At 39.8% G+C, this 27,948-nt stretch overlaps 1 protein-coding gene across 2 annotated transcripts; it reads right to left on the bottom strand.

Annotated features, from left to right (window-relative positions):
* Positions 1–517: 517 nt before the first annotated feature.
* Positions 518–27,948, bottom strand: SINHCAF (SIN3-HDAC complex associated factor). 2 transcript variants are annotated; one of them, XM_058558550.1, is made up of 6 exons: positions 27,820–27,948; positions 14,138–14,285; positions 13,172–13,271; positions 11,476–11,602; positions 6,075–6,225; positions 518–2,783 (listed from the first exon to the last, which is right to left on the bottom strand). In XM_058558550.1, the coding sequence occupies exons 2-6, from the start codon at positions 14,263–14,265 to the stop codon at positions 2,624–2,626; spliced, it is 666 nt and encodes a 221-aa protein (XP_058414533.1). In that variant the 5' UTR covers positions 14,266–14,285; positions 27,820–27,948; the 3' UTR covers positions 518–2,623. The 2 variants fall into 2 exon arrangements, with proteins under 2 accessions (XP_058414533.1, XP_058414534.1); XM_058558551.1 differs by lacking the exon at positions 27,820–27,948 and adding an exon at positions 25,532–25,631.

Here is a 27,948-nt window from a genome sequence, read left to right as displayed (position 1 = left end):
CAATAGATAGTACAGCTGCTGTCCTTTTCCACTATCCTAGGTCAACTTGGTAACTTCACAGTAACTAGACCAGGTGCTGGCAAAATCACCTGGACTATCCCTCAAATTTAAACCCTAACAGTAGTATAAAAGGTTTGGCCCACAGGATCTACCTTTCCCAGGTAATAAACAATCTGTTTTTAAAACTCTGATATGGATTACACCTCTTTGGATTCCTCATAATTCTGTATATTATTTTACAGAAGTTTGCAGGCTCACAAAGGCCAGATGACTCAAATGGCTAATAAGGGGGAGAGCCAGGAAACTGAGAACCCAGGTTTGACCCCAAAGCCAAAAATCCACCTTTCCCTATAACCAACTTGTATAGTTTCCCCACAGTCTCAGTGATGTTTCCCACTATGCCCATAGACAATAATAATGAAACCACATCATAAACATTAAAACACTGGCGACATTTTGTCCTTCATTGTTAAAATCATCTTACCCACTAGGTAATTATTGTGCACGTCAGTTAAAATGTCTTTTATTTTAAAGTCTTTATTTCTCAGTAAAGAGGACTTTTTTCCTTCATGGCTTGTTAGAACACTAAGGGCTTAAACTGAATACTAAGGGCTTAAACTGAATATCTGTGAAGGCCAAAAACATTAGTTATTCTTACCTAAGAACACCTTTCAAACAAAGCCACAAAACAGCTTCTTTTATTTTCTAATAAGACTAAATTTATTCAATAGCCTAGTAAAAGTTTTGATTATAAGTATCCAACAGTATAAAAAGTACAAAACAGATTTGTAGATTTCTAATATATTAATACAAAGTGCATGACTACATACAGTACATCCTACAGGCAAAGAGAGGTGGAAGGGAAAAGAAGACTGTGGTTGAGGTCTAGTAATAAATAAATAAATACAGAAGTAGAGATGATCCATATTATAGTATATTCTACCACCAATACTGCAGCCAAAATGTACAAAAAAAAAAAAAAAAAAAACCATTTCAACATAACTCAGGAGGAAGGTGATAATGGCTAGGACTCTTGGAATACACCTCAAAGGCTGTGGGAGAGCCAACCCAACTCACTGCGTAGTCTGTGCTTACGGTGGCTTGTAGTTTTTTCCAAAAGGAAGAAATATAAAATTTTAAGTTTAGATTAAGAACTATAAAACTATAGGGTGCCCATAAAAAGTGGCTCACTCCTTATTGTTATTTATACTATCCAATCTTTAAAATCCAGTTTTAAAAATAAGCACTGAGTCATGTTATTATAAGGTAGGCAAACAATCCTCCCTCATTATGAAAAGTCTGAACTGGTGATATACTTTTCCTGAACTTTTAGAAAAGAGGCAATGAGAGTACTTTGGTTTGGGTTCAAGTAAGAGGCTTTTAATGAAGATTTTAGAACTGAAGAGCTCCACGTTCAGGATTTATCATCTAACATCTCAATATTCAGAAAGCCTGACTAAAAGAAGCCAAACCAAAACCAACCCACTCAGCATTAACATATACCTCTTTTCTTTGAGTAGAATTTTACTTTAATATGAGTGAAAAAAAACCCCAAACCCTAACAGGTTAAAACAAGTCAAACACCCACTCTACACAGATAAAACCTTCACAAAGGTCAACTGAAGTAATCCAGAGCTAAAACTGAATTGTGCAGATTTTCGATGAAGTCACCAGTCATGTAACACAAACAAAAGTCAATTATTTACACACTCAGCAAGCTCTCTAAGAAATGTGCCCCAAGAAGTATTAACCTTTTTGTGTGTGTGCCATCCTGAAGACTTGCACATTTTATTTTTCAGATAATTTAATTTTTAATAGAGTGTGTTCTCTACCATATGGTAATGCTTTGGTACTACTCAAATAGGATTGCTTATCCAAAAGACTTGACATTTCCCCAAGAGGAGCTGATTCTGTCCTAGAAGTTTCATATAAATTAAAATCTTTATCAAATATCAATATGGAGGGAGGTGACATTGGATGCAACATATACAGTCAAGTTACTTCTCTGTCTATTTAGAAGTTACTCCTTCAAGGTATTTGTACCAGAGAGCTTAATCTGTCCTGCTTAATATTCAGTAGTACAGGTTTCAATCATCAGAACCTTGGCAAGACCTTAATATTTCAAAATTATTAACAACTACCTCTAGGGGCAAGTCCATGTTACTGAGTTATGACAAATTTATTATCATGAAGGAAAACAAGTATAGTCAGCCATCTTAAAAAATGCCCCAACCACTGCTTCTCAATATAGAAAGACTACAACTACATACGTTTATCATACAACAAATCCCATCTCTGTCCCCTGAAATTCCCCTAGTTTCATTCATTAGAAGGGGATTAAAAAAAAAAAAAAAAGACTTAAAGAGCACTTTACAGCAGCATTCAGCTTTCCTATGCAATACTCAGCATCTTAAATATTATGTACACTTTTTTCTTTTAGTAAGCTAGACACTGGCTTCAGAGTTGGTGGAACTGGAGGAAAAATAACCCATTCGAAACTATTCTAGAAATTGTCTTTTGGCAGAATAGCAGGTATCCGAGTTAAAAACGGGAGGGTCATTTTGTTGCTTTGTTTTTTTTCCAAAATTTAAATGTTTTTGTCCCCCTTCTACATACACCTCAGTCACCACTCCTGAGTGGAGACGGGCAGAGGCTCGGGCCCCTGCTCCTCCGGCTTCTCAGCAGCTGCTTTCTTAGTGCTGCAGCAAGGCTTGAACAGGTGCGTGTCGATGAGGACTTCCCCAAAACGGCCTTTATAGATAATCCCACAACATATTTTCTGCCTAAAAGAAAAAACGGAGAGAGAACAAAATATATTAATAAGGCAGAAAAACAGGAATACCAAAAAAGAAAAAAAAATCTACTCATCATTATACGTAACTAGGACAACATGACCAAAAGGTTCTACTTGTACAATCTCATGGCATTCCAAATGACAGGCTCCCGGAGCAACCCCAATTAGCTAGGTAACGGGGATTACTCAGGTCCCTTAAATCCTACACTAGAGTCTTATCAAATATTAAGGGGAAAGAAGGCATCCTGAGAGACAGCAGTCAGTTTAAGAGGCTGCTCCTAAAGTTATAAACTGTTTCTTCCAAAAATCACCAACTCTTGAGGAAAAATAGCCACCATAAACAGGCTGATACAGCAGCCGGTTTTATTTTAAATACTGAGTAGATAAAATATATATACATGTACTATCAAATATACATAAAGGCATAAAAAATGACAACAAAACGCACACAGATCACACATGCTAAGGGAAAAAAATGATCATTCCTTCCCCGCCCCATGCCCCTCTCTAATTTTACCATGTTTGCATCTCTAAACATATTGCCTAGCTTTCTCACATATATATATAAAATCAGATATATATATATATATATATAAACATATATATAAAATCACATTGTATGCTGCAACTTTTTAGCTCAACATTAATTTAGGTTCATACATATTGTTAGAGATTTCATTTTAACTTATATATAGTATTCCATGTGATTATATCACAGTTTATCCACTCCTTTTGATGGGACAATTTTTGCTATTAAAAACATGCTGTACACATTGGTTCATATGTCTAAAGGTTTCTTCTAGGTTATGTTGCTGAAATGTAGGAATGGGAACACATTCAACTTTACTTGAAAATGCCAATTATTTAGCATTGTGGTTCCCTTCTATTCCTCTTTTACTAAAGGTTTTATTTTAAACCTTCAAGGAATGTTCAAATTTATCAAACATCTTCAGTGTACCAAGTTGTTACATATTTTTTCCCCTCCTTTAGAAACTGTCAATGTGGCAAATTACATTAGTCGATTTTCTAATGTTTAAACTAATCTTACATGCCTACAATAAATCTAATCTGGTCATGATACACTGTTTTGGTATCAAAGTTATTTTAGCCTCATAAAATGCTTGAGGACTATGCTCTCTTTTATTCATAATCTGGAAAAGCCAGTGCAAGATTAGAACCATTCGTTTCTGGAAGGTTCGGTAGAACTTGCCTATCTGGGCCTGGAATTTTCTGAAGGAAGACTTCTGACCACTGAATCAGTTTCTTTATGAGACCATAAAGAAGTCCGAGACAGTTTTGGTAAACTGCCTTTTTCTACTAATGTATCCACTTCACCTATATGTTCAAATTTATTAGCATATAGTTGTTCTATCCATTGCCTTCTAAATATCTGCTTTATCTAGAGCTAACTCTCCCGTTTCTTTCCTAAGATGCTTATGTGTAGCATCTTTTCCTTGATCTGCTTTATCTCTAAGTAATTTTTCAGTCAGGTCTTATTCAAGAACTACTCTTAGCTTTACTGATCCTATCCACTGCCTATTGGTTTTCTACTCCATTTATTTCTATTCATATCTTTCAGATTTCCTTGTTTTTATTTTTATTTATATTGGGCTTCATTAATCTTTAAATTGGATATATATCACTTCGTTTATTTTTAGTCTTTCTTTTGTAAGAAGCATTGAAGGCAATAACTTTTCCTCCATCTACCTTTTTAACTTCATACCACGTTTTGATTTGTGGTATTCTTCAGTTATTTTGGGGTTATAAAGGTTTTCTAATTTATATTATACTTGATTCTTGGACCCATGGTTTCTTAATTTACAAATATATGGAGGTTTTCTTTATCATTTTGTTTTGCTAGGTATATTTGTAAATTCTCTACCCTTCCCTTCTCTCTGGAGGTTTTACACTCTTATTTTTATTCTTTTAGTGGTTACATAGTTAATTAATCAAATTCTAAAGTTATTTAATATATTTATTCTCAACAATGCAAAGGATGTTAGGATACTATAACTCCTACCACTTCTATTACCTTGACTTATATGTTATTGTTGTCATGTAGTTCTTTTTTTTTTTTTAACTCCTACAACTATTGTCATTTTAAGCAGTCAGTGTTTGTTTACATTTGCTGAAATATTTGCTACTTTATTTATCCTTCTGAGAGAATTTCAACCTAGGATCTCTTTTTTCTGCCTGTAGAATTTTCGTTACTGAGTGTCAGCTTGGCAGCAAACCCTCGATTTTTTATTCTAGTCCCAAAGTCTTATGCCCTCGTTCACAAAAGATGTCTTTGCTACATACATATAATTCTAGGCGGCGAGTTATCTCTTGGCCCACTGAAGATATTAATCTATTGTTTGCTGGCTTCCTTTGTTCATGCTGAGAACTCAGCTCTGGGTGTTTGTTGTTCCTTTGAAAATAATGTCTTTATTTTCTCACTGCTTAAAGATCTATTTTGTCTTTCATGTTTGTAGTTTCATTATGAAGTGTCTATGGGTGAATTTTCTTCACCCATAAGATAATTGCTAATTATTTTGCTTTTAATTTGTTAGTCTTCCTGAATCTGTGAACTAGAAAATCCTTAACGACTTTCTCTTTGAATATTTCCTCTTTCCTAGTCTATTATTTCTTTTTTGACTTTGGGGGTCCCACATTCACCTAGCATTTGGCCTCTGATTATTCCTTATTAACCTGCCTACTTATTAATGCCATTTTAAAGACTTAAAAAATATATATTTCAGGGTCAGCCTCATGGCGTAGCGGTTAAGTTTGCATGCTCCGCTTCGGCGGCCCAGGGTTCCCAGGTTCGGATCCCAGGCACCCACCGAGGCACTGCTTATCAAGCCATGCTGTGGCGGCGTCCCATATGAAGTGGAGGAAGATGGGCACAGATGTTAGCCCAGGGCCAATCTTCCTCAGCAAAAATGAGGGGATTGGCAACAGATGTTAGCTCAGGGCTAATCTTCCTCAAAAACAAATGTAAATATATACATTTCTAGCCCTTTTACTTTTTTCAGTGGGAATGTTGGTCAGAACGAATACCTAGTCTACTTCATTAAAGGAAATTTAGGTTCCCTAACATGATTTTTATTTTACATCAATTTTAATAGGAAAAACACACAAAATCGCAACTCTCAGCTCAATTCTTGCTTAATACACCTCCAACCATGTGTGCTACCAGCTTTTTGCCAAATGCCATTTAATTGCTGAGGAAGCGGGAAACCATTGCTTGTAATTAAGAAGGTTTGCTGGTTAGAGAGAGATTTTCTGTTGCTTTTACCTTTTCCAGTATGTGAGATCTAAAAAGGAAAAAACTGGTGTTCTGTTAGAGCCAGAAGCCATCTCTGTATCTGAGCCATCATCTGACTGGTTACTATAACAAGGAGATTGAGCTGGGGAGGCACTTGAGGTGGTACTGTGAGCATCAGAATCTGCAATAAAGAGAAAAAAACTTATATTTTCATATATGCAACTGCAACTAAGCCTCAGCATAAAACACTGTGAATGAGTTAGTAAAAAGAAGAAAAAAAGAATTTATTTTCTATTCATTATTGTTATCTGAAGACATCTGTACTCAAGTGCTTCTAAAAGAAAATGAGGGCTTAAGCTTCCAGGAAGACAAGAACAGACATACTTTTCACTAGTCCTCCTGCTAATAAGTACAACTAAAAACCCTGGACGTTACATATAAAACAAACCTAAAGACTCTGAAAGTTGGCCACAGCTAGGGAGCTCAAAGCCCAAGAAAGGACGTGGTGGTGAGTTCCCTAGTTTTTATGGGTTTTCTTTTTGCCTCATAAATCCCAGTCTTGGAGCTAAAGAAGCCAGCAACCGAGAAATGCCAATGGGTGCAGACAAAAAAAAAAAAACCAGCCAACAAAAGCCTGTTCTCTCTAACCAAAGGACCAGGAAAGGAGCAGCCTAGCAAGACAGGAAACTTTTATTAGACAATAACCACTCTACTCCAGAGCCAAACTCCACAAAAAAAAACAGGCCTCCACCCCATCCACCCCAGCAAAAGCCAAGTGGGAGCCTCGATTTCCATTCTATGAGGCCCCCTCAACACCTCCGCCAGGGTGGTGTCAGAGGAAGCCTGTTGAAGAGTCAGGACTTGCACTACGGCCCACCAGGAACAGGAGCACCCCCGCCATATGGGAGCCTTAACTCCTACCCAGCAGCAATGAGGAGCTCCTCCCACCTCAGACGTCAATGGACCTTGAGTGGGTATTAAAAATACCACCTGGCAGTAACAAGGTAGTGCCCCTCCCCCACTTCCCCTGCTGGAAGGGTGTCAAAAAAGCCAGTTAAAACAGAAGGTTTAAATAAGATCCAGAGTCTCACAATATAATTTTAAAATGTCCAGGTTTCACCCCAAAATCACATCATATCCAGAACCAGGAAGATCTCAAACTGAATGAAAAGAATTAACACCTCTAACAGAGATGTTAAAATTATCTGACAAAGATTTTAAAGTCAGCCATGATAAAAATGCTTCGACAAGCCAACATGAACATGTCTGAAACAAATGAAAACACAGCCTCAGCGAAAAGGTCAAGGAAAAAAAAAATAATAAAGAGTATAAAGAAGAACCAAGCGGAACTGAAATTAAAACTGAAAAAAATACAATACATGAATTAAAAAGCTCAGTGGATGGGCTCAACAGCAGAATAGAGGGGACAGAGGAAACAATCAGTGAACTGGAAGAAAGAACAACAGAAACTACCCAACCTGAACAACACAGAGAAAACAAACGAATAGAACCTTAGAGACCTGTGGGATCACAATAAAAAAATCTACCTTCATGTCATTGCAGTCCTGGAAGGAGAGGAGAAAGAGGGTGGAGGTGAAAAAGTACTCAAAGAAACATCATGGCTGAAAACTTGCCAAATTTGGCAAGAGACATAAACCTATAGATTCAAGAAGCTGAGCAAACCCCAAACAGGATATACTCAAAGAAATCAATGCCAAGACACATCATAATTAAAGTTCCGAAAACTAAAGACAAAGAAAAAAAATCTTGAAAGCAACAGAAGAAAAACAACATCTTACCCATAAAGGGAAAACAATAGATCCTGATTTAATAGGAATAAAAGCAATTTGTTAAATACAAGCTAAACATGATTTGGTATTTTTGCGCTCAGAAGACTTCATATAAATTTACAAGCCGGAAAAGAAATCTTTTGGTTGATAGTCACCATGCTATAGGGCTATCATACTGCTATTCCACAGTGACAGCAATATCAACAACAGGGGTTAAGCCTAACAGACATCTTACTTTTAGCTCAGGACTGTCCCCTCCTATGATAGGTGGATAGAGCAATCCTCCAATTCAAAGAACCAACCAAATATTTATTATCTACTAAACATAAAATCCTGTGTCATATCCTGCATGGGAAGAAACAGACTAAAGAAAATGTTTTTGAATACAGTTCACAAGTGTTGTGTATTAACAAAAGTTTACATAAAATAGCATAAAATTAGGTATCTAAAACAAAGATACAATTAAAACACAATTAGTGTTTTTAATACGTTCATTTACTTCCAATATATGAATAGCTTAACTTCATAAAAAACAAGCAAAGTCCTCAAGTGTAGCAGGCTTTAAAGGACTAAGTCTACTGGAGTGTTTAAAAGAATTCCCAAATAATTAACAGCAGCAGCGGTCAGCTCTATGCTGCTGAAGAAAACTCATCATCCTGGAAAGTGCTTAATATTCACGAACCATTTGAAATTGCAGTTATTCAACCATTTTCTACCCATAAAAATGACAATTCCATACGGTTTAATCTATACCTGGGATACTTGGATATAACTAACTATATACAAAGGCAGTTAGGAAGAAAAATTTCTGGAATGTAGGTCTCAAAGTCCTTCACAGAACTGCAATTTTTAAAATCTTAAAAATTAGGTAGGATTTGGGAAGACGCAAAGGAGTAATAAGATAGCGTGGGGTAGGGGCTGGCCCTGTGGCTTAGCAGTTAAGTGCACACGCTCCGCTGCTAGCCGCCGGGGTCCAGATCCCAGGCGAGCACCGATGCACCGCTTCTCCGGCCATGCTGAGGCCTCGTCCCACATACAGCAACTAGAAGGATGACATACAACTATCTAGTGGGGCTTTGGGGGAAAAAAATAAAATAAAATTATATAAAAAAAAATTTTAAGATAGCATGGGGCAGGCAGGGACAATGAGCAGAGTTGTGGAAGCAGAATATACTATGCACATGAAGGGACCTGACTCAGCCCAAATATTCTTTGCCTAAAATAGGACCTCCAAAGACTTGCTAGGGGTTTTCAACTTTATTCTTTTTTTTTTTTTAAAGATTTTATTTATTTATGTTTTCCCCCCCAAAGCCCCAGTAGATAGTTGTATGTTATAGCTGCACATCCTTCTAGTTGCTGTATGTGGGACGAGGCCTCAGCATGGCCGGAGAAGTGGCGCATCGGTGTGCGCCTGGGATCCGAACCCGGGCCGCCAGCAGCAGAGCACACGCACTTAACCGCTAAGCCACGGGGCCGGCCCCAACTTTATTCTTTAGCAACCAGAATCACCACAGATTTTAGGAAGAAGATGACAAAAAGAATAGCTAACATTTATATAGGAATGTTTTGTTTTGTTTTACAAAACCACTTTCTACTCGATTATCCCCATTTCCCTGATTAGGAAATTTGGTTAAATGTTAAGTGACACAAGGGTCACATATTTGTAAGCATCAAGGACTATAACTCACATCCAGATCTTCAAGCCCTAGGTCCAATGCCTTTTCAGTACAACACAAATGCAAGAATGTCTCAGGAGGAAGAATACAGGTACATGCAGGATGCATGGAAGCAAACATATAACCAGAGGCAGAGAAACCATTTAGTGGGTGATGTATAAAAAATAAAATATCTCAAAACAGTTATGTTGCACACAGGTGCTAGCAATTCACAGTGCACCTGGGAAAACCCTGTTTCACTCTGAGGCTCCAAAACCCACACCTTTTCAAAGGGACTTATTTTCAGTCTCCAGCTCCTCCAGAACACAGCTTTATCATAAAAATCTAAAATTACACTGGACATATTCCCTTAAGTAAGGAAAAAGTTAGCCAGATATCACTTTCCCTATAATTAAAGGGAGGAGCTAAGAATAAACATATGAATAATCAATTCCTCTAGCCTTCAAGTGGTAGAAGAAAATTACTGTTTTCCCAAATGTTCATTAAAACACCTAGTGAGAATGGAGGGTAGAGCTAAAGTTAGTCCTTTTTTCCCCTTAGTGATAGATGATTAGAAAAGGAACATGTATAATTAAAATACATACATATTTGAAGTTACCTAAATATTTTACTATAAATGAACTAAAATATTTTAGCCAAAGATCAAATATATCATTTTTAACTATGGACTCTGGTAGCACCTATTTACTCGAGAGCACAAAGTCGATACCAGATCTGGAAAGATGCCAGAGTCCTGGGGAATTGGTCATACCACCCCAGTGAACAGGGTGGTATTGTAGAAAGAGCACAGGGCTTTGAAGTTAGACAAACCCAAGGTCAAATTCATCTCTATCACTTACTAAGTGACCTGGGTCAAGGTTAAATCACCACTCTGTACTTCCTACCCTAATCTCTAAAATAGAAATCACTGAGATAATTACGGATGTAAAGTGCTGAGTACATATACCAAAATGCTCCAGAGATGATAGCTCTCCTTCCTTCCTCCCTCTACTTGATCTGTAAATTTAACTGTCTTTTTCCATTATTCTAAAACAAGCATTGATTGATAATATCTTGTCTAACAGGGTCCTACAATTTTTTTTTAATCCTGAAAACTCCAGTACAGGTCCACAACCCATATCTACAATTCCGAAAACAGAAGGTTTATTCCTAACCCATTTGGCCACAAAATCTGGCCTGACCTGAACTATAATTTAGGTAGTTCAACCTGACTAGCCTATTTACAGTTTATTTATTCCACCTATGTGAATTTTCCTACATTTTTGCTGCAGAAATACTAATGTGTTTGATTCAATAGTGCTGCCTCAAAACCCCCCAGGGTGATACAAATGTAACATAACATTATATGCACTGCATTTCCTTTTCAAAATCTGGAATCTAAATTCCTAAATACAGATGTACACTACAGGTGTCGTCCTCCCCAACGACTTCCTATCAGAGTATATGAACCTGATATTAACTTGTTATTCCTTTCCCGTTGCATCACCCCACACAATACACATTGCCTCCTAAACCCGCAAGTCCTGAGGCTAGCTTTACCGCAATATATGAGTTATGATTTCTCAAGTTACACTCCAGAAAGCCTGGGCTTTGATCTCAGATCGTCCACTATTTACCTTTTTGCATATCTCCAGGCCTCAACTTCTTATGCACAAAAATCAAGTAAACAAGCTCGAAAAATGCATCTTCTAGAAAATTAAGATGTCAATAAAGAGATCAGAGTGGTCTCAGCACAATGTGAAGAAGTGGCTAGCTAGTGAAAGTACTTTTACGAGCTCAAAATCAAAGATAGAGTTCCAACATTTCACAGAAATAAAATGATATCTCTACCAAGTCAACATTGCCTTCCACACTCTTTTTTAAAAAAAGCAATAAAACGATCCATACACATCATATGCCACTCCCCGACAAAAATAAAAACAAAACAACTATTCTTAAGTACACATGTTTCAATATCAAACTTACTGTGACGTTTAAATTCCTTCTGCAGTTTACTGATCTGGTTGCTTTTTATCCTGTTTCCAGATAGAGTTTTCGCTTTCTTTGGTTTCAATGTAGTCTTTAGACTGGGTCCTGCTCTTGCATCTACCACCTGGAAGAAAACACTGAATATTTAATACCTTTTAAAAAATGACACCTCTGTATTCCTTTGGTTCGGACGAATGCCTATTTTAAGGAGTCAAATTTGAGAACCATAGTTTTCTACTCAGAGAGCCCATGGCCACTTTTAATCATCACACGGTATTAAAGAATAAGTAGTTATCTAGTGGTTTGTTTTTTTTTTCTTTGAAGTAGGTTAATAACAGGAGTCTGCTGGACAAAACATTTAAACAGATTTATACATGGTGAGAATGTCTCAAGTAGGTAAGGAAAAATCAAGCCTAATAACTAACGCTTCTACAGTGTGATGTTTGGCAGTTTACAAAAAGCTTTCATATACTTTTATCTTCACCACAAAGCAGTAAAGGGGCTATTCTTGTTACTCCAATTTTAGGGTGAAGGAAGACAAGTTAAATTCAATTATCTACTTTGCCTTATTCACTAAGCTTTTATGGGCAAGGGGGTGTGGAGGGAGACAAGACTCAGATCAAGGTTTTCAGACCTAGGCTTTATGCTCTTTTCACTAGATACCCTTAATCCCTGAGGTCATGTTCTCCCACAGTCTAGCACGGCCATTGGTCTGGCCCCTATGGTCCCAGTTCTCATGCATTAATTCGCATTTACTCTTCGAAGATTTCTCCCCTTACATAAAAAGGTTGCCATCACCTTCAAAATCACAATTTGAATCTTCTCCAGAAAAGCTATTAATTGAAGAAAAACTCACTTTTTTGTAAGTTAACAGACCCATAAAACCTATCATAATAATGTAATGTTGTCACCAAAGTACAGTAGAAGGCTAGTGTAGGAAAAAAGGTAAAAAATAAATGCCTGCCTGTTTAAAAACAAATATTTTGTATAAATGTCCTAAATCTTCTGAAAGCTAGCATAAAGAAGAATTAAATAAGACTTAACAGTGTTCTGGTTTTTGAAAACCAGAGTTTTATGAAGAATTCTAGTGACATTATAAAGTGAAAGGGCAAACAGAGCACATATTTACATACCAGTTTGATCTCAATTAGTTTTACCTATAGAGAATAACAGCTTCCCCCTAATTGAGTGATTACTATGTGTTACATTTTATATGTATCATCTCACACTCAGTTCTCACAACAGCTGTGTGAGATAGCTGTTATCTTTGCACTTTATGAATAAACGTAACATGCCCAAAGCTCACAACCAGTAAGTGGTAAAGACAAGATTCAAATCCAGTTCTGATTTTAAAACTATGTGCTCATCAGTACCAACACAAGTCAGGATAAATGTTATGCTAAGAGATGAAAAAAGGATCCACGTCTAATTAACTCTAGGAATTTCTGGGTTAAACCTAAAAACATGTGAATCTCCAAAATAGGTATGTTGGATACAGCCTTAGGGAGAATGCCACACCAAGCTCTTTTGCTTCCCAATCAGCCGAAATGTTAAGTGATTATATCTGAGCAGCAACCAGTGTTTTTCCTTATTCTTTTCAGACTTTTCCACCCTAGGGACATATTACTTCCTAAATTAGGGGCAAAACTAATGTACTTTAAATATAATTGAGAAAGATGAAAGATAAACTAACATGATTCCAGTTTTTTTTTGATCCTGCTGGCAATTTCTTCCATCTTTTCACAAGCAGGACACAGGCGTTACAGATGTCTCCTGATCGGGTCTCATGCAACCTGATAAGAAAACAATCAAGCCTTTATCAGTCTCCTTTATGTTAAAGAAACCACGCAAGTACATTTCTCTTAGGAAAAACTCTCCATTTATAGTTTACAGATGCTATTTTTAATTGTCCTGGATGATCCAGTTCCACTGTTTCTGTATTATTTCAGAAATATAATTAACTTCTAGATCCAATGAACCAATTCTATATACCACAATTTGGACATTTTAAAATAAAGAATGTTTTTAAAATTAAACAACAGTAAAATTTAAAACCTAGGAGATCCTGGTCACCATATTTTAAACAATGCTGTCCAATTAATCTTTCTTGAAATGTGTAGATACTATATAAGGAACAAAATGCCACTCTTTAAGTAAAATAATGTGCCATGATATTCTAGTTCCACAAAACACAAAACCAGAGAGGCACTGTAATTTAAAAAAAGTGATTATATCTGCATAGGAGGGAAAAAGTCTATAGGACTAGTTGCCAAGCTGTTTTTAATTATATCTCTGAGGAACTTTCATGTACTACATTTTTTCTGTATTATAAATACATACAGAAAAATACTGATAATATTTATTATGTATACAATTGGAAATGAAGATATTAAGAGAAAAATGTAATTTAAAAAGGGAAGGTCGGTAGAGACTCTTTCTGACAACCTTCAAAATAACTACAAAGTCTGGGATTAACCATAAATCAACAAATGTTTTGATAAGAAAAACAAAGTGGTGAAATTAATTTCTAACATGGGAAATGGTTCAATGTTAAATACTTTATTTTATCCAAGTATTTGTTGTCGCCTTGCTTGGAAATATTTCCCTATAATGTGATCTTTTTCACTCTGGGAACGGTACAAACATCAGATGATCTTACCCAAAACAGCTCTGGAAGTCCTTTTCATAGCGTTTACTGTCAGTGAATCGAGAACTGGAGGACTTAGCTCTGCAAATACAGCAGCCCTCTATACTTCGGTACATCTTTGGCTTGTGAAAACCAAACATCTTTTCTTCTGGGCAATAGTCTGTAAAGCCAAGGGAATTGACACAGCTTTGTTGAGAGCTATAACAAGAAACCATTAAGAGAGAGCTCTCTGCTCCACCCCACCCCCAGCAACTTGGTTTTACATGACCAAGCCACACTGGAGGGCTCCGAAGAAGACCTGGATCCACCTCCGTTCCTGCCACTAGCATGGCAAGTGTAGAGAACACACAGAATAGCTCAACTATTTAACGAGGCCCCTACCACCTCCTTCTATCCTCCTGGCAAACACTCATTCCAAAAATGGGGAGAGGGAGGCATTTTTTAAAAATCAAGCTTTTAAGTAGAAAATACAACAAACTCTCCTCACAATCCTATAAAATGATGGAATCAAACACAATGAAGGACCTGCCCTAAAATTTAATCTAAGGCGCCCTCTTTTATTTTGCACCTTTGCATTAACGTGATTCCCCTCTGGGGAAGTTATGAGCATTTACCATGACCACTATTTGATACTAAGCACACAAGTAAGCTCAATATGTATCTACTTTGCCCTACGGGAAATTAGAGGGGATTTCTTCTGTCATAAATGGGAAGTTCTAAAGCAGGCAAGTTGGCCCTGAACTGAAACTACTAAAGGAGAATGTAAAATTTACAAATATCCGGGGTTAGAATGTAAGAATTATAATTTCATAAATTCTTAAGACAAATTAACAACGAGCTCATGTTGCCTGACCACTGGTCTGCCCCTCCGTTGCTAGAGAGGTTTTTGGAGCTCTTCTATGAGGCTCTGTGCCTGAGAGCAGTAATAGTGGGAGGCAAATGTCCAAGAAATGGAGAGTGAGATAAACTGTGATTCCTGTGATCAAAACAATGTCAACATCAAGCAATGAAGCTCAAGGGCTAGATGCAGCAAAAATGTAGCAGGCAGTAAATCTGCACCTTAGAAGTAATTTACAATATTCAAACCAAGGGCCAACTTCACCAAACATCTGGGCCAAGAGAGGTGATGAAAAGGCAATGATTATAGAAACTAAACCCCAACGGCCAAATTCAGAGGGGGTGTGTGTGTGTAAGGGTCCAATTACAAATTATCACAAAAGCATCAGATAAAGCATCAGTAAGAGACAATTATTAATCAATTAGATTTGTGCCCATAATTTTAGGAGTTATAACCACAGATCACCAACCTTTTACAGTTCTCTTAAAAATACACTCAAATATATGAGAGTAAAACAAAAACTTCAGTATTTGTCTTCGGATGGTCTCTTATCTGATCCCATTCCGTTCCAGCTCTGGTTAGTATACCAGAGCAAGTATTTATGAAAGTGATTCATTATAAACCAATGTTACCACAATAAAAAGAAAGAAAGAAAAAATTAACTGGCAGATGCCAAATTAATAAGGAAGATGATGAAACTCCTAAAAAAAATAAAGTGATTCAGAGAAATAACCAAATATCCAGGCTGTGTGTGTGTGTGTGTGTGTGTGTATGATTGAGAGATTCTGAAATATAGACAGAGGATTTATATTATAATTTGTTTTTAAGAAAAGATTTTATTAGCAAATAATTAGCTAAATACTGAAGCTTTCCTTTTAAACAGGGGCTATTGTTCATCAAGTGATTTTCTTTAATGTTTTTGTTGGTGAAGGGAGGCAGCAAAGGAGAGAGATGGGTGGGGCAGAAAGGCACTGATGCATTTCAATAATTGAGTCTAAACTAACAGTTACTCCAATTTAAGAACTGTTAAAACTGGAAAACAAAATACTCTTAGTTGATGCTAATTATTTTTGTTAAATGAAATACCTGGTGATTTTTTTAAGAAGAACATGAGGAAGTTCCTCTATATATAGCAGGAAAAGGTATAGTGAGGCCTGTGAAATGAGGCAGATTTCTTCAATCTAACAACAAACCCGCATGACAAACGAAAAGAAAATGGCCTCCTAAAGAAAACAGTCATGTGTTGCTTTGGAAAAAACAAGGTTAAATGACACAGAATTATAGAAACTGGAAGAAAAAAGTGCTAAGAAAGTAGAAGTTATTGCTTTAATTTTTATATTCCTGTTTTGAGGCAAAAATGTAATATAACTCTCTCTAGTCCTTGCACCAACCTGTGGGCTCTCCAAACTCCCCTAACACCCTCCATTACCACCAAGGTCAAAAGTCCACAGTTCCTCTTACAGTCGTCAGCTTCATCAATAGCTCTACGAAACTTCAGCCTCCCTTCTCAGCAAGGACAAAGGAAGTACAGCAAGAAGAGCCAGTGCATTCCATTAATACACAGACCAAATGCTATTACAACAGATAGATTCCTATCTCTACCCTCACAACCCCCTTCCCTTCCAATAAATAAATATGCTATCAAAACTATATGGGATTCAGATCATCTCCAAGATATGAACTACCTTCACTGAGGCTGGATTTGACCAAGAAGCCATAGTTTGTGCCAACTATCACGCTGGCAAGCTGTTAAGGAATGCTAGGGCTGTAAACACTGGGGCTTTCCTTTTCATCAGCAGCTATTGTGCATCAAATGTCCATCTTCAATATGATTTGTTTATTAGTGGGGATCTCCACAAAACTTACCCAACAGTCCCCGCAAGACATTCCTTTCTTTCTTCAGTTTGAGGAATTTGCTTCTTAGACATCAGGGAAAATAAAATAGCCTGATGTCTTCTGATTGATAATCTTTCATGCAGCTCTGTGACCTTACACTTGTCCAAACAAAATTCTTCTGTCTATACATCTGAGAGGGAGCTAAATCTCAGGGTTCACCCTCTTCCAGGCAGTGCTAAATGCAGTGAGGTGGCACACACTTGTCTTGACGCAACACACAGGTAGTGCACGAACCTTTGATTACTAAATAAACCTATTAAACCTTTTCTGAGCTTATTCTCGCCTTGAGAGGCACCTGGGAATCTGCAGAGAATACACAGGGGTTTCATTTTGGGCTTTGTTTACAGCAACCCGGTTAAGCAGTGGTTGGTGTTTAACCATTTTGAGCTTTGGGGAGCCCAGAGATTAACTGAAAGTATTTTTACCAAATCTATAGACCCATTAATGTTTTTAAAAAAAGGCAAAAAAACCTACCTAATCCCTGGAGGAAAACTAAGGCCAAGATGTCTCTGAAACCAACATACTTTATATATTTGAGATGGGGGTGGGTGGGCGTGGCACAATTTAATTTTAAACTTGGAATTTCTGTCATTTCAACAAACCTGGTGATTCTTTGGAATACTTCTTACGTAGTGCCACATTTGTGCAATATTAAACGATTCCTCCAGAACAATCTATTTTGTTTGTTTAAGTGACACTGTCAGCTATTAAACTATTTGGGACTTTTGCATCTATTCTCATAGGTGTCACATCACTCAGCACTATGTTTTAATAGAAGGAAACAAATACCATCTGCTTCCCAATTGATGACTAGCTACAGATAAGAGTAGACCCAATACATTCTCACCCTTAAGCATATGTTTGGCGAAAGCAGAAGAAAATTAAGCCTTGAGATAAAGCCAAAAATCACGAAAGACTTAAAATGCTGATTAAAAACTGTCATTTGTCTTCTAAAATTAGATAGTGGTGATGGCTGCAAAACTCTGTAAATATACTAAAAGCCAGTGTATAGTACACTTTAAAAGAGTACATTTTATGGTATGTGAATTATATCTCAATAACTTGTTTTTAAAAATAAAAATAGACTGGGTTAGAAGTTCTCCTGTCTTTTTTTTTTTAATTTTTATTTATTTATTTTTTTCCCCCAAAGCCCCAGTAGATAGTTGTATGTCATAGCTGCACAGCTTTCTAGTTGCTGTATGTGGGACGCAGCCTCAGCATGGCCGGAGAAGCGGTGCGTCGGTGAGCGCCCGGGATCCCGGCCCGGGCCGCCAGCAGCGGAGCGCGCGCACTTAACCGCTAAGCCACGAGGCTGGCCCGAAGTTCTCCTGTCTTTATTCATCATTGTAACCTAAGCATCTAGAATAGTGCCAGTCACTTAGTAGGTACTCAATAAATGTGTTGATTTAACTTTTTAAAAAAGCTGCCATTTGTCTAGCACTTCACGTGTTAAAAAGCACTTTCATTGACATTATTTCTTTGGCTACTGTCAGCCAAATAGCTACAAATTTTTAAAATACTCTAACAGTTAAAGACAAATCAACCACACTAAAATTACTGTTCTATTCAATTTAATTCAATCTCCCAAAGTTAAAAAGATTCAAATTAATACCTAAATCAGCAAAAGCCATAAGAGAAATAACTGTAATTATGTGAACAAAATATGCATAGACAACAAAAAGTGAATTTTTAACACACAACAATTAATTCTAAACATTTGTTTTGATTCATTTGTTGGGGTTTCTTCTACTTTAAAGCTGTAAATTTCATATAAATCTAATGATTAACTTAATGAAAGGATGGAGAATGCAACCTCAGCGTTGAGACAGGAAAGGGAGAGGTAACCATTGTATATCAAAGATACAAAAGGGCCAATTCTAATCTAAACTAAGAGATTATGAAGCCAAAGAGCAGGGATTGATGTCTTATTTTACACTTAATTCAACACACATAAGGTAAGTTTACTGAGTGCAATATAATATAAACGGGAAAGAAAAGGAATCTTCACAGCAATAGCCAATACTGAAGGGATGCTATTTAAGCAAAGTCTTCTGATAAATGATTCTAAGCTTATAGATGATCTCTCACAAATTTTAACAATACCAAATACTTGATTTTAATCTCCAACCAGGAAACAGTATGAAAAAGAGTGAAATGCAAATTTTAGAGGCTTTAGTACCCTTTTTAATACGGAATTAGGAGTCAGCGAGGTGAAGAACTTAATTCTGCAGAGTATTTTCTCGTCTTTTCAATCTTATAAGGGTGTCAATTTTACATTTAGGAAAAGGGAGAGGGTTCCTATTATGATAAATGTAACATGTTTGAGGCTAACCTTAGTTGGTATGCTTTGAAGGACACCAGTAGTTCCTCCAACATAATAACTTCCCCAATTCCACTTTCTAGATTCCTTCCGGGTATATTCAAAAATACCTTTCAAAACTCAAAATGCCACTGGATGAACCAGATAGAGGAAAACTGAGAGAGAAGTAAGAATACCAAGGGTGATAAATCAACTTTATAGTTAACTTTACAACTTGTCCATGCCATCCTGGGAACGGAAATGCTGATATGCACAAATTAGGGGTATAACCTCCCAAATTAAAGCATTCCTAAATTAAAGTGTTCTTAGTTGTCAATAGACCAAAACCCTATAGCTTCTAATTACCACTTTTTCTTTCTAAAAACCAACTGATCTAGACCTTTAAAAAAATACACAAGATATTGGAAGCAACCTACAAGTCCATAGATTCTCTGACTGGTTAAATTACGGTGTGTCTTAATACTACAGAATACCGTTTCAGCCCTTAAAAAGAATGCAGTAGATCTACAACATGTGCAGGGAGGGAACTATTCAAGATTTCTATCTTGTTTTGTGAAATAAGCAAGCTGAATAATAGTTATACAGTATAATCCCATAGGATGTTTTTAAAATGAGACCCTAAATACAGAAACTGGCTTTTTAAAGTAGATTTTTAAAAACTAGTAACTAGTGCTTGCCTCTGAGGGGTGCAAGAATGAAGGAAGCTTACTTTCACTTTAGTCCCTTCTATACCATTGTTTTTTCACCAAGAGCACCACGCCCCAAAACCTCAGTTGTCATCACACACCTTGACTTAACTAAAGAGGAATCTGAAAAAGCCCAGAGAGCTTAAACAAACTTCCTCAAAGACATACAGACGGAGTGACACATTAGGAAATGTACTCCACGGGAGAGAGTACAGAACAGACTAGCAAGAGCAGAACAGACATAGGGCCGAATGGGAAGGAAACTGCAGAGGAGAGACAAGCAAAAGATTTGTAAAGTGGGAAGGAAGCAGCGGTGAACAATGACAAAAGGCACCAAGCAACCAAAGACAACTTTGAAGTGAAGGAGACGCATTTCTTTAGAGCTGAATTTTAAATGACAGGATGGAAAGGAAGAGAAATAAACATGAAGAAACACTTCTGATCAAGAGCTCTGAGCAACCCTGAGCTGCTGTAATTGGTAAGGCCACCGTCGACACCATCTTAGTCAATGGTAGGCTACCTTTCATCGCATATGAGTACAGGATCCAGCAAACACTAACAGTGTACCTGGTGCAACACTCTTCACAAAGGGTCAAACAGGATACAAGCGTTTTGTGTTCTCCTGCTGCTAGGCCACTTGGTCGCAGCATTCCCCAACAACGAGATGTGTTTTATCAGCGCTTAAGGAAAGCCATGGAGCAATTACACAGTATTATTTCCTCTTACCTGCTTCTAGATACCAGCCCACATCCCAGCATCCAAGGGTCTGAATTTACTTTACTTATTCACTTTTAAGCAACAAATCTAAACTTGCCTGAAGGAAAACTGAGAAAGGGGTGGTGGACCCACTTGTTTGGCAATAGCTTCTCCAAACATGCACCCAGTCTCTGAGAAATTATATGGTAAAGTATTTGTGACTGTGGCTGCCTATGGAATCCACACTTAGCAGAAGAGCCTAGAACTCATCCTACAGGAAAGGGGTCAAACTCAGAAATAAGTCCTCAGCTGAAATAGCAGAGGTTAAAAATAAATATCACAAAATCCAGGTCTGAGTTTTAGATAGTGTAAAAAAACATACTCGGTCCTCTCATTTTGATAGTGTAAAAAAATTCTGGGTATTCCAATTCCAGATTAAGAGCGATTCCAGAGGATAAGAAAGTTGTAAAGGTTGGGGAAATCATATTTATTTGCTTTTAAGGGATGATTATCAGTTAGGAAATGGAACTATTGTGAGTCTGGTGAAAAAGGCACTGAAACGACTCAAGTTGGAGTCTATTTCTGCTTCTGTCTTTACAACTGAATAGAAAGTCACTTCTAATTTTATTTGCCCCTCTGTAATATTACGGTAAAATCTCACTTCTACTTTCCAGGGAAGCTGTCAAGCAAGAGTATGAAAATATCAGTGTATGTATACCATTTATTTCCATGAATTTGTAAGACTTGCACATCACAGAAATATAAACTCCATCTGTCCCAGGGCGTGTCCAACGAGTTAAACTGAGGGTAGAATGCTGATTTCTGGAAAGTTTTCTTTTAAGCCCAGGTCTGTGAGAAAAGAGGAACTTAACCTTTTCAGAGAGACTTTAAGGTCATGAAACTGGACCATATTCCCTTCTGTGGAGCTGTTCTCCCGTTTTCAAGCTTGACAAAAATGTTAAGAAAGGGAGTATGGTAGCACACACCTGGTCTGACTCAAACCTCAGGAAAGTTCCTTAAGCTCTCTGACCCTTCCATTTTCTCATCTATAAAGTAAGGATAAATCCCAACTCTTCTGAATAATATCTGTAAAGCACCAACACAAAGACTGGCAGTCCTAACATTTAAATGCCCTAATTATATAACCTTCTCTTCCAAACATGCTCTTCCTATGTTCACCTGTCTTGGTTATCATCCATACAATAACATAAAAAGTCTAGAAGTCAACTGGGCTCTCCCTTCTCATCCTCTGCATGGCCCCTGCCACGCCCACGATGAAGTCCTTAGAGATTCTGCTTCTTCCTTCACTTCTCTGGTTCATAGCCCTTCCATCCCTGCTGTCTGGTTGTCCCCTATCACAGTGCTTCAACTCCTGTCGGAGCCTCATAACTGACTTCCCTGCATCCTTCAAACAGGTTGGTATCTCCCTAAAGTTCAAATATTAATCATCCCTTCCAAGTTACCAACACTGGCTTCAGGATACTATCTAAACTTCTTGGCAAGAAATTCAAAGCTTTTCAGGATCTGGTCCTGCCTACCAGCTGCTCTCAACTTGGAAGTCTGATATTCCAGGAGGGTCAAACAAACTTGAATAACTAGCCACATCTCTACTCAGGCTGCTATTTCTGTCTGAGATGGTTTCTCCTCCATCTCCTGAATCTGGGAAATTCTTTAAGTATTCTTTCTTTTTACAAAACCTTTCCATACCTTTATTAGAATGCCCAACATACAGGATTTCACATACTTGTTTACCGTATTATCTCCTCTACTCAGTGGTAAACTGTTGCAGGGCAGGAACTAAGTCTTATATTACAACCAGGCACTGACTGTACACAGTACACAGAAACGGGTGGAATTTGCTAACTACTCGAAGAGTAGGGTAGCCAAAACAGACCTGAACAGCATATTTAAGGGCATGGAATGGGAAATGGTGTTCACAATAAAGATATATATTTAAAAAACTGATGTTTTGAATGGAGTCATTTTTCTTTAATATTTAGTTTATAGACTTTTGTAGAAAAAAATTGTGAGGTTTAAAGATTTCCAGGAAATGTAAACCAAATGAATTATTTTAATTAGAGAAGATTAATAGGAAACAATTCAATGCTTTCATAACAACTGGTAAGAAAAATATTTCTTGCTTATTTCAAGCAGGGACGTGGGGAGGAAGAGGAGATTAGGAGAATAGTGTGGGGAGAAATGAATCTCAAAATGAGAGCTATTTCAACTCAGCATACATTAACATCAACCAAATTAAAATAACATTAAGCAAAATCAAACTTATAATAGGTGGAAACAGCTAAATATGATGCTAGAAATAAATTATCTTAGTTCAACTGTAACTTTTGTACTTGAATATGTAATAGCAAATGTGGCTGTGACTTTTGTATTTCTGGTGCAAAAAGAAAAACTTCCTCACTGGAAAACACACTCCCTTCTTTTGAACTAGATGCATTTCCAGATCATTTCCATAATACAGAAAACCTTGCAGATTCAATTAAAAGAGAAACTGGAGAACCAAAAGATGACAAAATATTTTCAATTTATAACCCCGAGTCAAAACTAAACATGGGAAATCCAGGACACTGTTGTGGACAAAGAAATCAGGAAGAAAGAAAATGGCATTTTCTAGATTTCCACAGGACTTTTTGGTGTAAAATGGTTGAATCAGAATTGGATAGGCAACCAGGAGTTGAAGGTAGTGTCTTCCCAGAACCAGTTTCTGAAGGTGGGGGAGGGGACGAAAGACACTCATTCTTTCCATTCAACATTCACTGACTATTTCCTCCACCAAGGCCTCAGTTGTGTCTTCTGTGAAATGTCACCTTTCCAAAGTTGTGAGGACAACAGTCAATATTTACCAAGCACATTACTTGCCTAATTATTTACAACTCTATGAACTAGCTATTATTATTGCTATTTTGCAAATGAGAAAACTAGACCACAAAGTGGCTTACTTCAGATGATCACAGCTTTGAACCTAGGGGTTAACCCCAGAGATTTCTTAAACAACTAACCTAGTGCTCAACAAATGTGTTCCCTTCCTTCTTAGCCAATTATATTCCCAGCATCTCCAAGGAAAAAAGAAAATGTCTTAATTTTAAAGCAACCTACTCTGTGCCTGGCATGGTAAATTAATTTGTCCCCAAAACAGCTTAGCAAGTTGGTTTAGATTTCAAATAAGGTTAAGCTTTCCCCAGTGAAAAACTTATTTTACATGGAAAATCATTCTCAAATTGCTTTTCTGACATAAATCTGCCTGAGTTTGAGCCCCACGAGCCAGGTTTTCCCAGGGTCTGATTACAACTCTGGGAAAAAACTGACCATCCAGGTTCCAGATCTACAGAATTAAGAACAGGCTGTGATAGCAACAGCAGCCTTGAAGCCTCCTGCCCACCAAGGTTCCAGAATATACAACCTACTGAACTTTTCATCTCTAACCTCCCTCAAAAGTAATGCAGAAAGGAAAGGCAGCAGAGACTCTGTTTGTGTCTTTCCCACTCTCAACTCACTCACCTTGATAAACCACATCTCTGTTGCACATATCACCTGATATTTAAAACAAAAACCATTAAGCTCTATATATGTGAAATTTGAATTTTCCCAGGATATTGAAATTCCAGCCATAACTCAACTATAAAATACTAATTAAGAAAAACAAATTATCTCACAGTGTACTTGCAAATCACCTCATATGCATTCTAAATACATGACGCAGAGAAATAAGTGCCCAAAGGGAAGCTGTAAAGTTATTAAATCCAAAGTTTTCCATTTTCTTGACATGTTCTTTCCATTCACTTCAGAAATGTACTGCTACTAATATTGGTTGCCTTTACGTATTTGTAAATTGGTGGACCAAAACTTGAGAAAAATGTGTTTAATGACAAAACAATGAAAAGCACAGAACAGATTTCAATTTGTATGAATTTTTTGGTGTGTGTGGGCATTGCATCCAAGAATATTATTTTTCTGTAATGACCACTTTTAGATTCTAACCCTTAAACATGATCCAAATGCAGGAGAAATCCGGAAAGAAGCAAAAGACATGGTGCTGCTTATCGGATGTCTAGACTGCAGGCAAACCCCAAATACCAAAGAAGCATCCATGTGTCAAACTAGCATAATTTTTGAGCTATGCCTGGGGCCACATACCAAAAAAAAAAATTAGCTTGAAAAAAATCTAAGAGGGGTAACCAGAAGGTCAACCCCAGTTCACAGGAACTAGGAAGAAGCTAGCAGGGATAGCCAGCCATTACCTTGTGTCATCCCCTCCAGCAGCTTCCTCCCTGCCCCCATAAAAATCTCCAAGGCCCAACTCCCTTTTGGCTAGCTTCTTCAAGGTCATCCCGAGATAACGCAGTGAACAATTACCAAATACCGAGCCAGGCATACCTCTAGGGCCAAAAAAGATCCCCCTTCCCCAAATCATTATATAAATACTTTAAATGCCATCAGGCTTTTCTCCAACTCCACGAGAGACAACTCCCAGACTTTTAATTTAATTTAGATTGAGCAAGTAATAAACTGTTCGGTTTTGCAACAAAAATTATTGAAAGCCTTTTCAAGTCTGGCAAACTCCAGTTCAAAAACAGGTGCTTTCGGGATACTTTTAATGACAAGGTCAAATTCATTTTTTTAATTATTAAAAGAAAAACGGGGGGGGGGAGTTTTCTTAACCTTCCTTAGGACAACGTGACGAGCAGGGGGAAAGGACTGCTGGGGTGAAACTGTCTCGCCTAGGGTCCATGTTTGGCTAAACGGCAATTCCTAGTCTTCCGAGTGCCTGTAGTCACCGAAGGTTAGAGCGAGAAAATAAAAACAAAGAAACCTACTAGGGTCATAGTTACCAGCACAAACTGCACCACCCTACCACCCCAGAAACCACCCCACCTCACCCCCAGCAACCAAAACAAACGTCGCCCCTCCCGGTTCCCCCTCCCACACGTCCACACAAAGAAAAAAGCACGCACAATTCGGCCACAGTCCTCACTTCCCTTTGTAGGACAACAGGGAGCCCCGAAACTTCCCCACGGTGGTTTTTCGGGTGTCGTCGGGGCAGGGTCCCCTGAACGTCCGGGCCACGGCTCGGCTGCGGGGGAGAAGGGTGATCGTCGCCCTCGCCGGGTTCCCCGAAAGCAGCAAAACGCCTCCCCCGTCCTCCCACCGCCCTCGGGTCCCCCCGAACTGCGCTTGTCCCTCGGGCACGCGGTGACGGCCGCGAGAGAGGCAAGAAGGCAGCGACTGCAAATGCTCCCCGGGGGACGTGTTGGTAAAGAAAACAACTTGGGTCGGGGAGAAAGTTGCGGTGGAGAGCTGCTCGCGGGGCGCGGGCGGCGGGAGGCGAGCCGCGTCCCCGGCCGCCGCCCCCCTCACCTGCGCCGGAACAACGGGCCCCCGCGCCCGCCCGCCCGCCCGGCGCCTCCCGCAGGCCGCGCCTCCCGCACGCCGCGCTGCCGAGGCTTGTTCCTCCTCATGGCTTTGCCCTGACGTAATTCAAACATGGCAACAGTTCGACTTCAAAGGCGAGGCCACAGACCTCCCAGACACAGGCTCCGGGCTGCGGGTAACGGGCCGAGACTCGGGGCCACGCTCGCCCGGCCCCCCGGCGTCGCGGCAGCCGGCGTTTGCGCCGCAGCGCCGGGGCCCCCGCCCGCCGCCCCCCGCGCCCTCCCGCCCGCCCGGAGCGCGGAAGCACGCCGCCTCCCCGCGCACCAGCATGGCACCTCACACCGCAGCGCCGCCAAAGTTTCCCCGCGACGGGCCGAGGGACAAAAGCCCCTCCTGAAACTCGCCCGAACTTCGGGGGGCCCGGCCCGCACGGCGCTGCGCCCCGAGCGCCGGCGGGGCCCGCATGGGCACATGCAGCTCTTTGTTTTCTGTCCAGCCGGGCGCTGCCTACGTGCAGCAGCGGGGATGTCGGATTGTTTCTCAGGGGCGAGACCCTGGACGGTCCCCCCGGGGAAGGGGCCGGACCCCGCGCCCCGAGAGCCCGGAGCCCCGTCCTCCCCTCGGCAGCAGGCCCATTTCATCCAAGTTTTGCAATGTCCTTGATGAGAAACGCCCAGATGACCCGCCCCGCACCAGCGGAGAGTTGGCGACTTTCACTCTGCTTTTTAAACTGGCAAGACGCCATCATCGGCAAATCACATTGTCCGGCCGGCCGGCCCCGACAGCGGCCGCAGCGCACGGCTGACCCGGAGCCGGACACTGAGCCAGACCTCCGGCGAGAACCGGGGTCGCAGCCCCAAGCACGTGGTCTGTCATGTTCCGCACAAAAAGCAGTGCCCTGCGAGTTGTCTCACTCCTTCCGCGCAGACAACGCCGCCGCCGCCTCCATCCCCGAGTCAACTTGGCTCGGACTGGCCATCTTAAGCCGCACACGGTCGCCGAGCAAGCCGTGGCCGTGGCGCCCACATCTACGCTACAGGTGAAGAAATTGCGAGCAAAACTTGAGGCTCCGCAGCCACCTCGGACCCCCGCGCTGTTGGGCGCGGTCCGGGGGAAAAGGCGTCTGGGAGCCGGGGCCGTTTCCGAGCGGCCGCGTGTTGCTCTCATTGTCGCATCCGCATCCCCCCGGAGTTGGGCAAACAACGCCACGCCGCGTGCACTCCGGCAAACCCCGGCGCGGACCCCCAAGGCCGATTTAAACCCCCTCCCGCCCGCCAGCTCGCAAGTAGACGGCAACTTAGTTTTCGAGCGAATGGCGTTTATTGTCCACCCGTATCAAAACACGCGCAGGGGCTGCAAGAAACTCCACCACGAGGTGCAACAACGGCGCCGACCACTCCCGGGGCGCGCGCCCACGCGGGTGCACCGACCCGGGGCCCCTCCGCAATTGCCAGCGAGTCGTTTTCTCTCGGGCCTTTGGGCCACCGGGCTCCTTTTCGCCAGAGAACACTGCGGCTGAGAAAAGTCATTGTCACCTTCAACGTGGATCCCTCAACTCCAGCGACTCCTCACTCATCTCCAGGCGCCACTCACTTCCCCCACCCAAGACTTTCGGTTTCCCTCAAAGACCCTCCCCAATTAAAAGACACACTAAACCTGGGTATACAAAACATCTGGGGTCTGAAGATCACGAAAACAGCGTCCCCAGCAATGCCACCTCCAAGACAAAACTTCCTGTGTGTGTGTTGTATGTGTGTGTGTGGAAGGACTGGGGGAGGAGGGTGAGGTGAAAAAGAGAAAAAAAAAAAAACACTCAAATCAAAACCTCGTGAGACAGTTTTGCACCCGAGTCATGGTTAGAGCCACTCACCTTCCAAAAGCAGCCGTTCCACGCGCAAGAACGTTCCCGAGGTGCGGAATGCACGCCAGGCCAACCCCCCCTCCAATCGCTCCCTCCTCCTCAACTGCCTTGTCTAGAAAGATTGTCTCCTGCAGTTCT

This window comes from Diceros bicornis, chromosome 17 (assembly GCF_020826845.1).
Source record: "Diceros bicornis minor isolate mBicDic1 chromosome 17, mDicBic1.mat.cur, whole genome shotgun sequence".
NCBI lineage: Eukaryota > Metazoa > Chordata > Mammalia > Perissodactyla > Rhinocerotidae > Diceros > Diceros bicornis.
Note: the sequence above shows the minus strand (reverse complement) of the source record. Positions and strands in the feature narration are given on the sequence as shown.

What these genes read in the sequence shown, in the direction of transcription:
- SINHCAF (XM_058558550.1), bottom strand. Translation starts at nt 14,265, where the DNA reads ATGTTTGGTTTTCACAAGCCAAAGATGTACCGAAGTATAGAGGGCTGC. An exon ending in CAAAAAAAAACTGGAATCAT is followed by an intron (nt 11,603 to 13,171) that starts GTTAGTTTATCT and finishes GTTTTCTTCCAG; the next exon opens with GTGGTAGATGCAAGAGCAGG. An exon ending in GATCTCACATACTGGAAAAG is followed by an intron (nt 2,784 to 6,074) that starts GTAAAAGCAACA and finishes TTTTTCTTTTAG; the next exon opens with GCAGAAAATATGTTGTGGGA.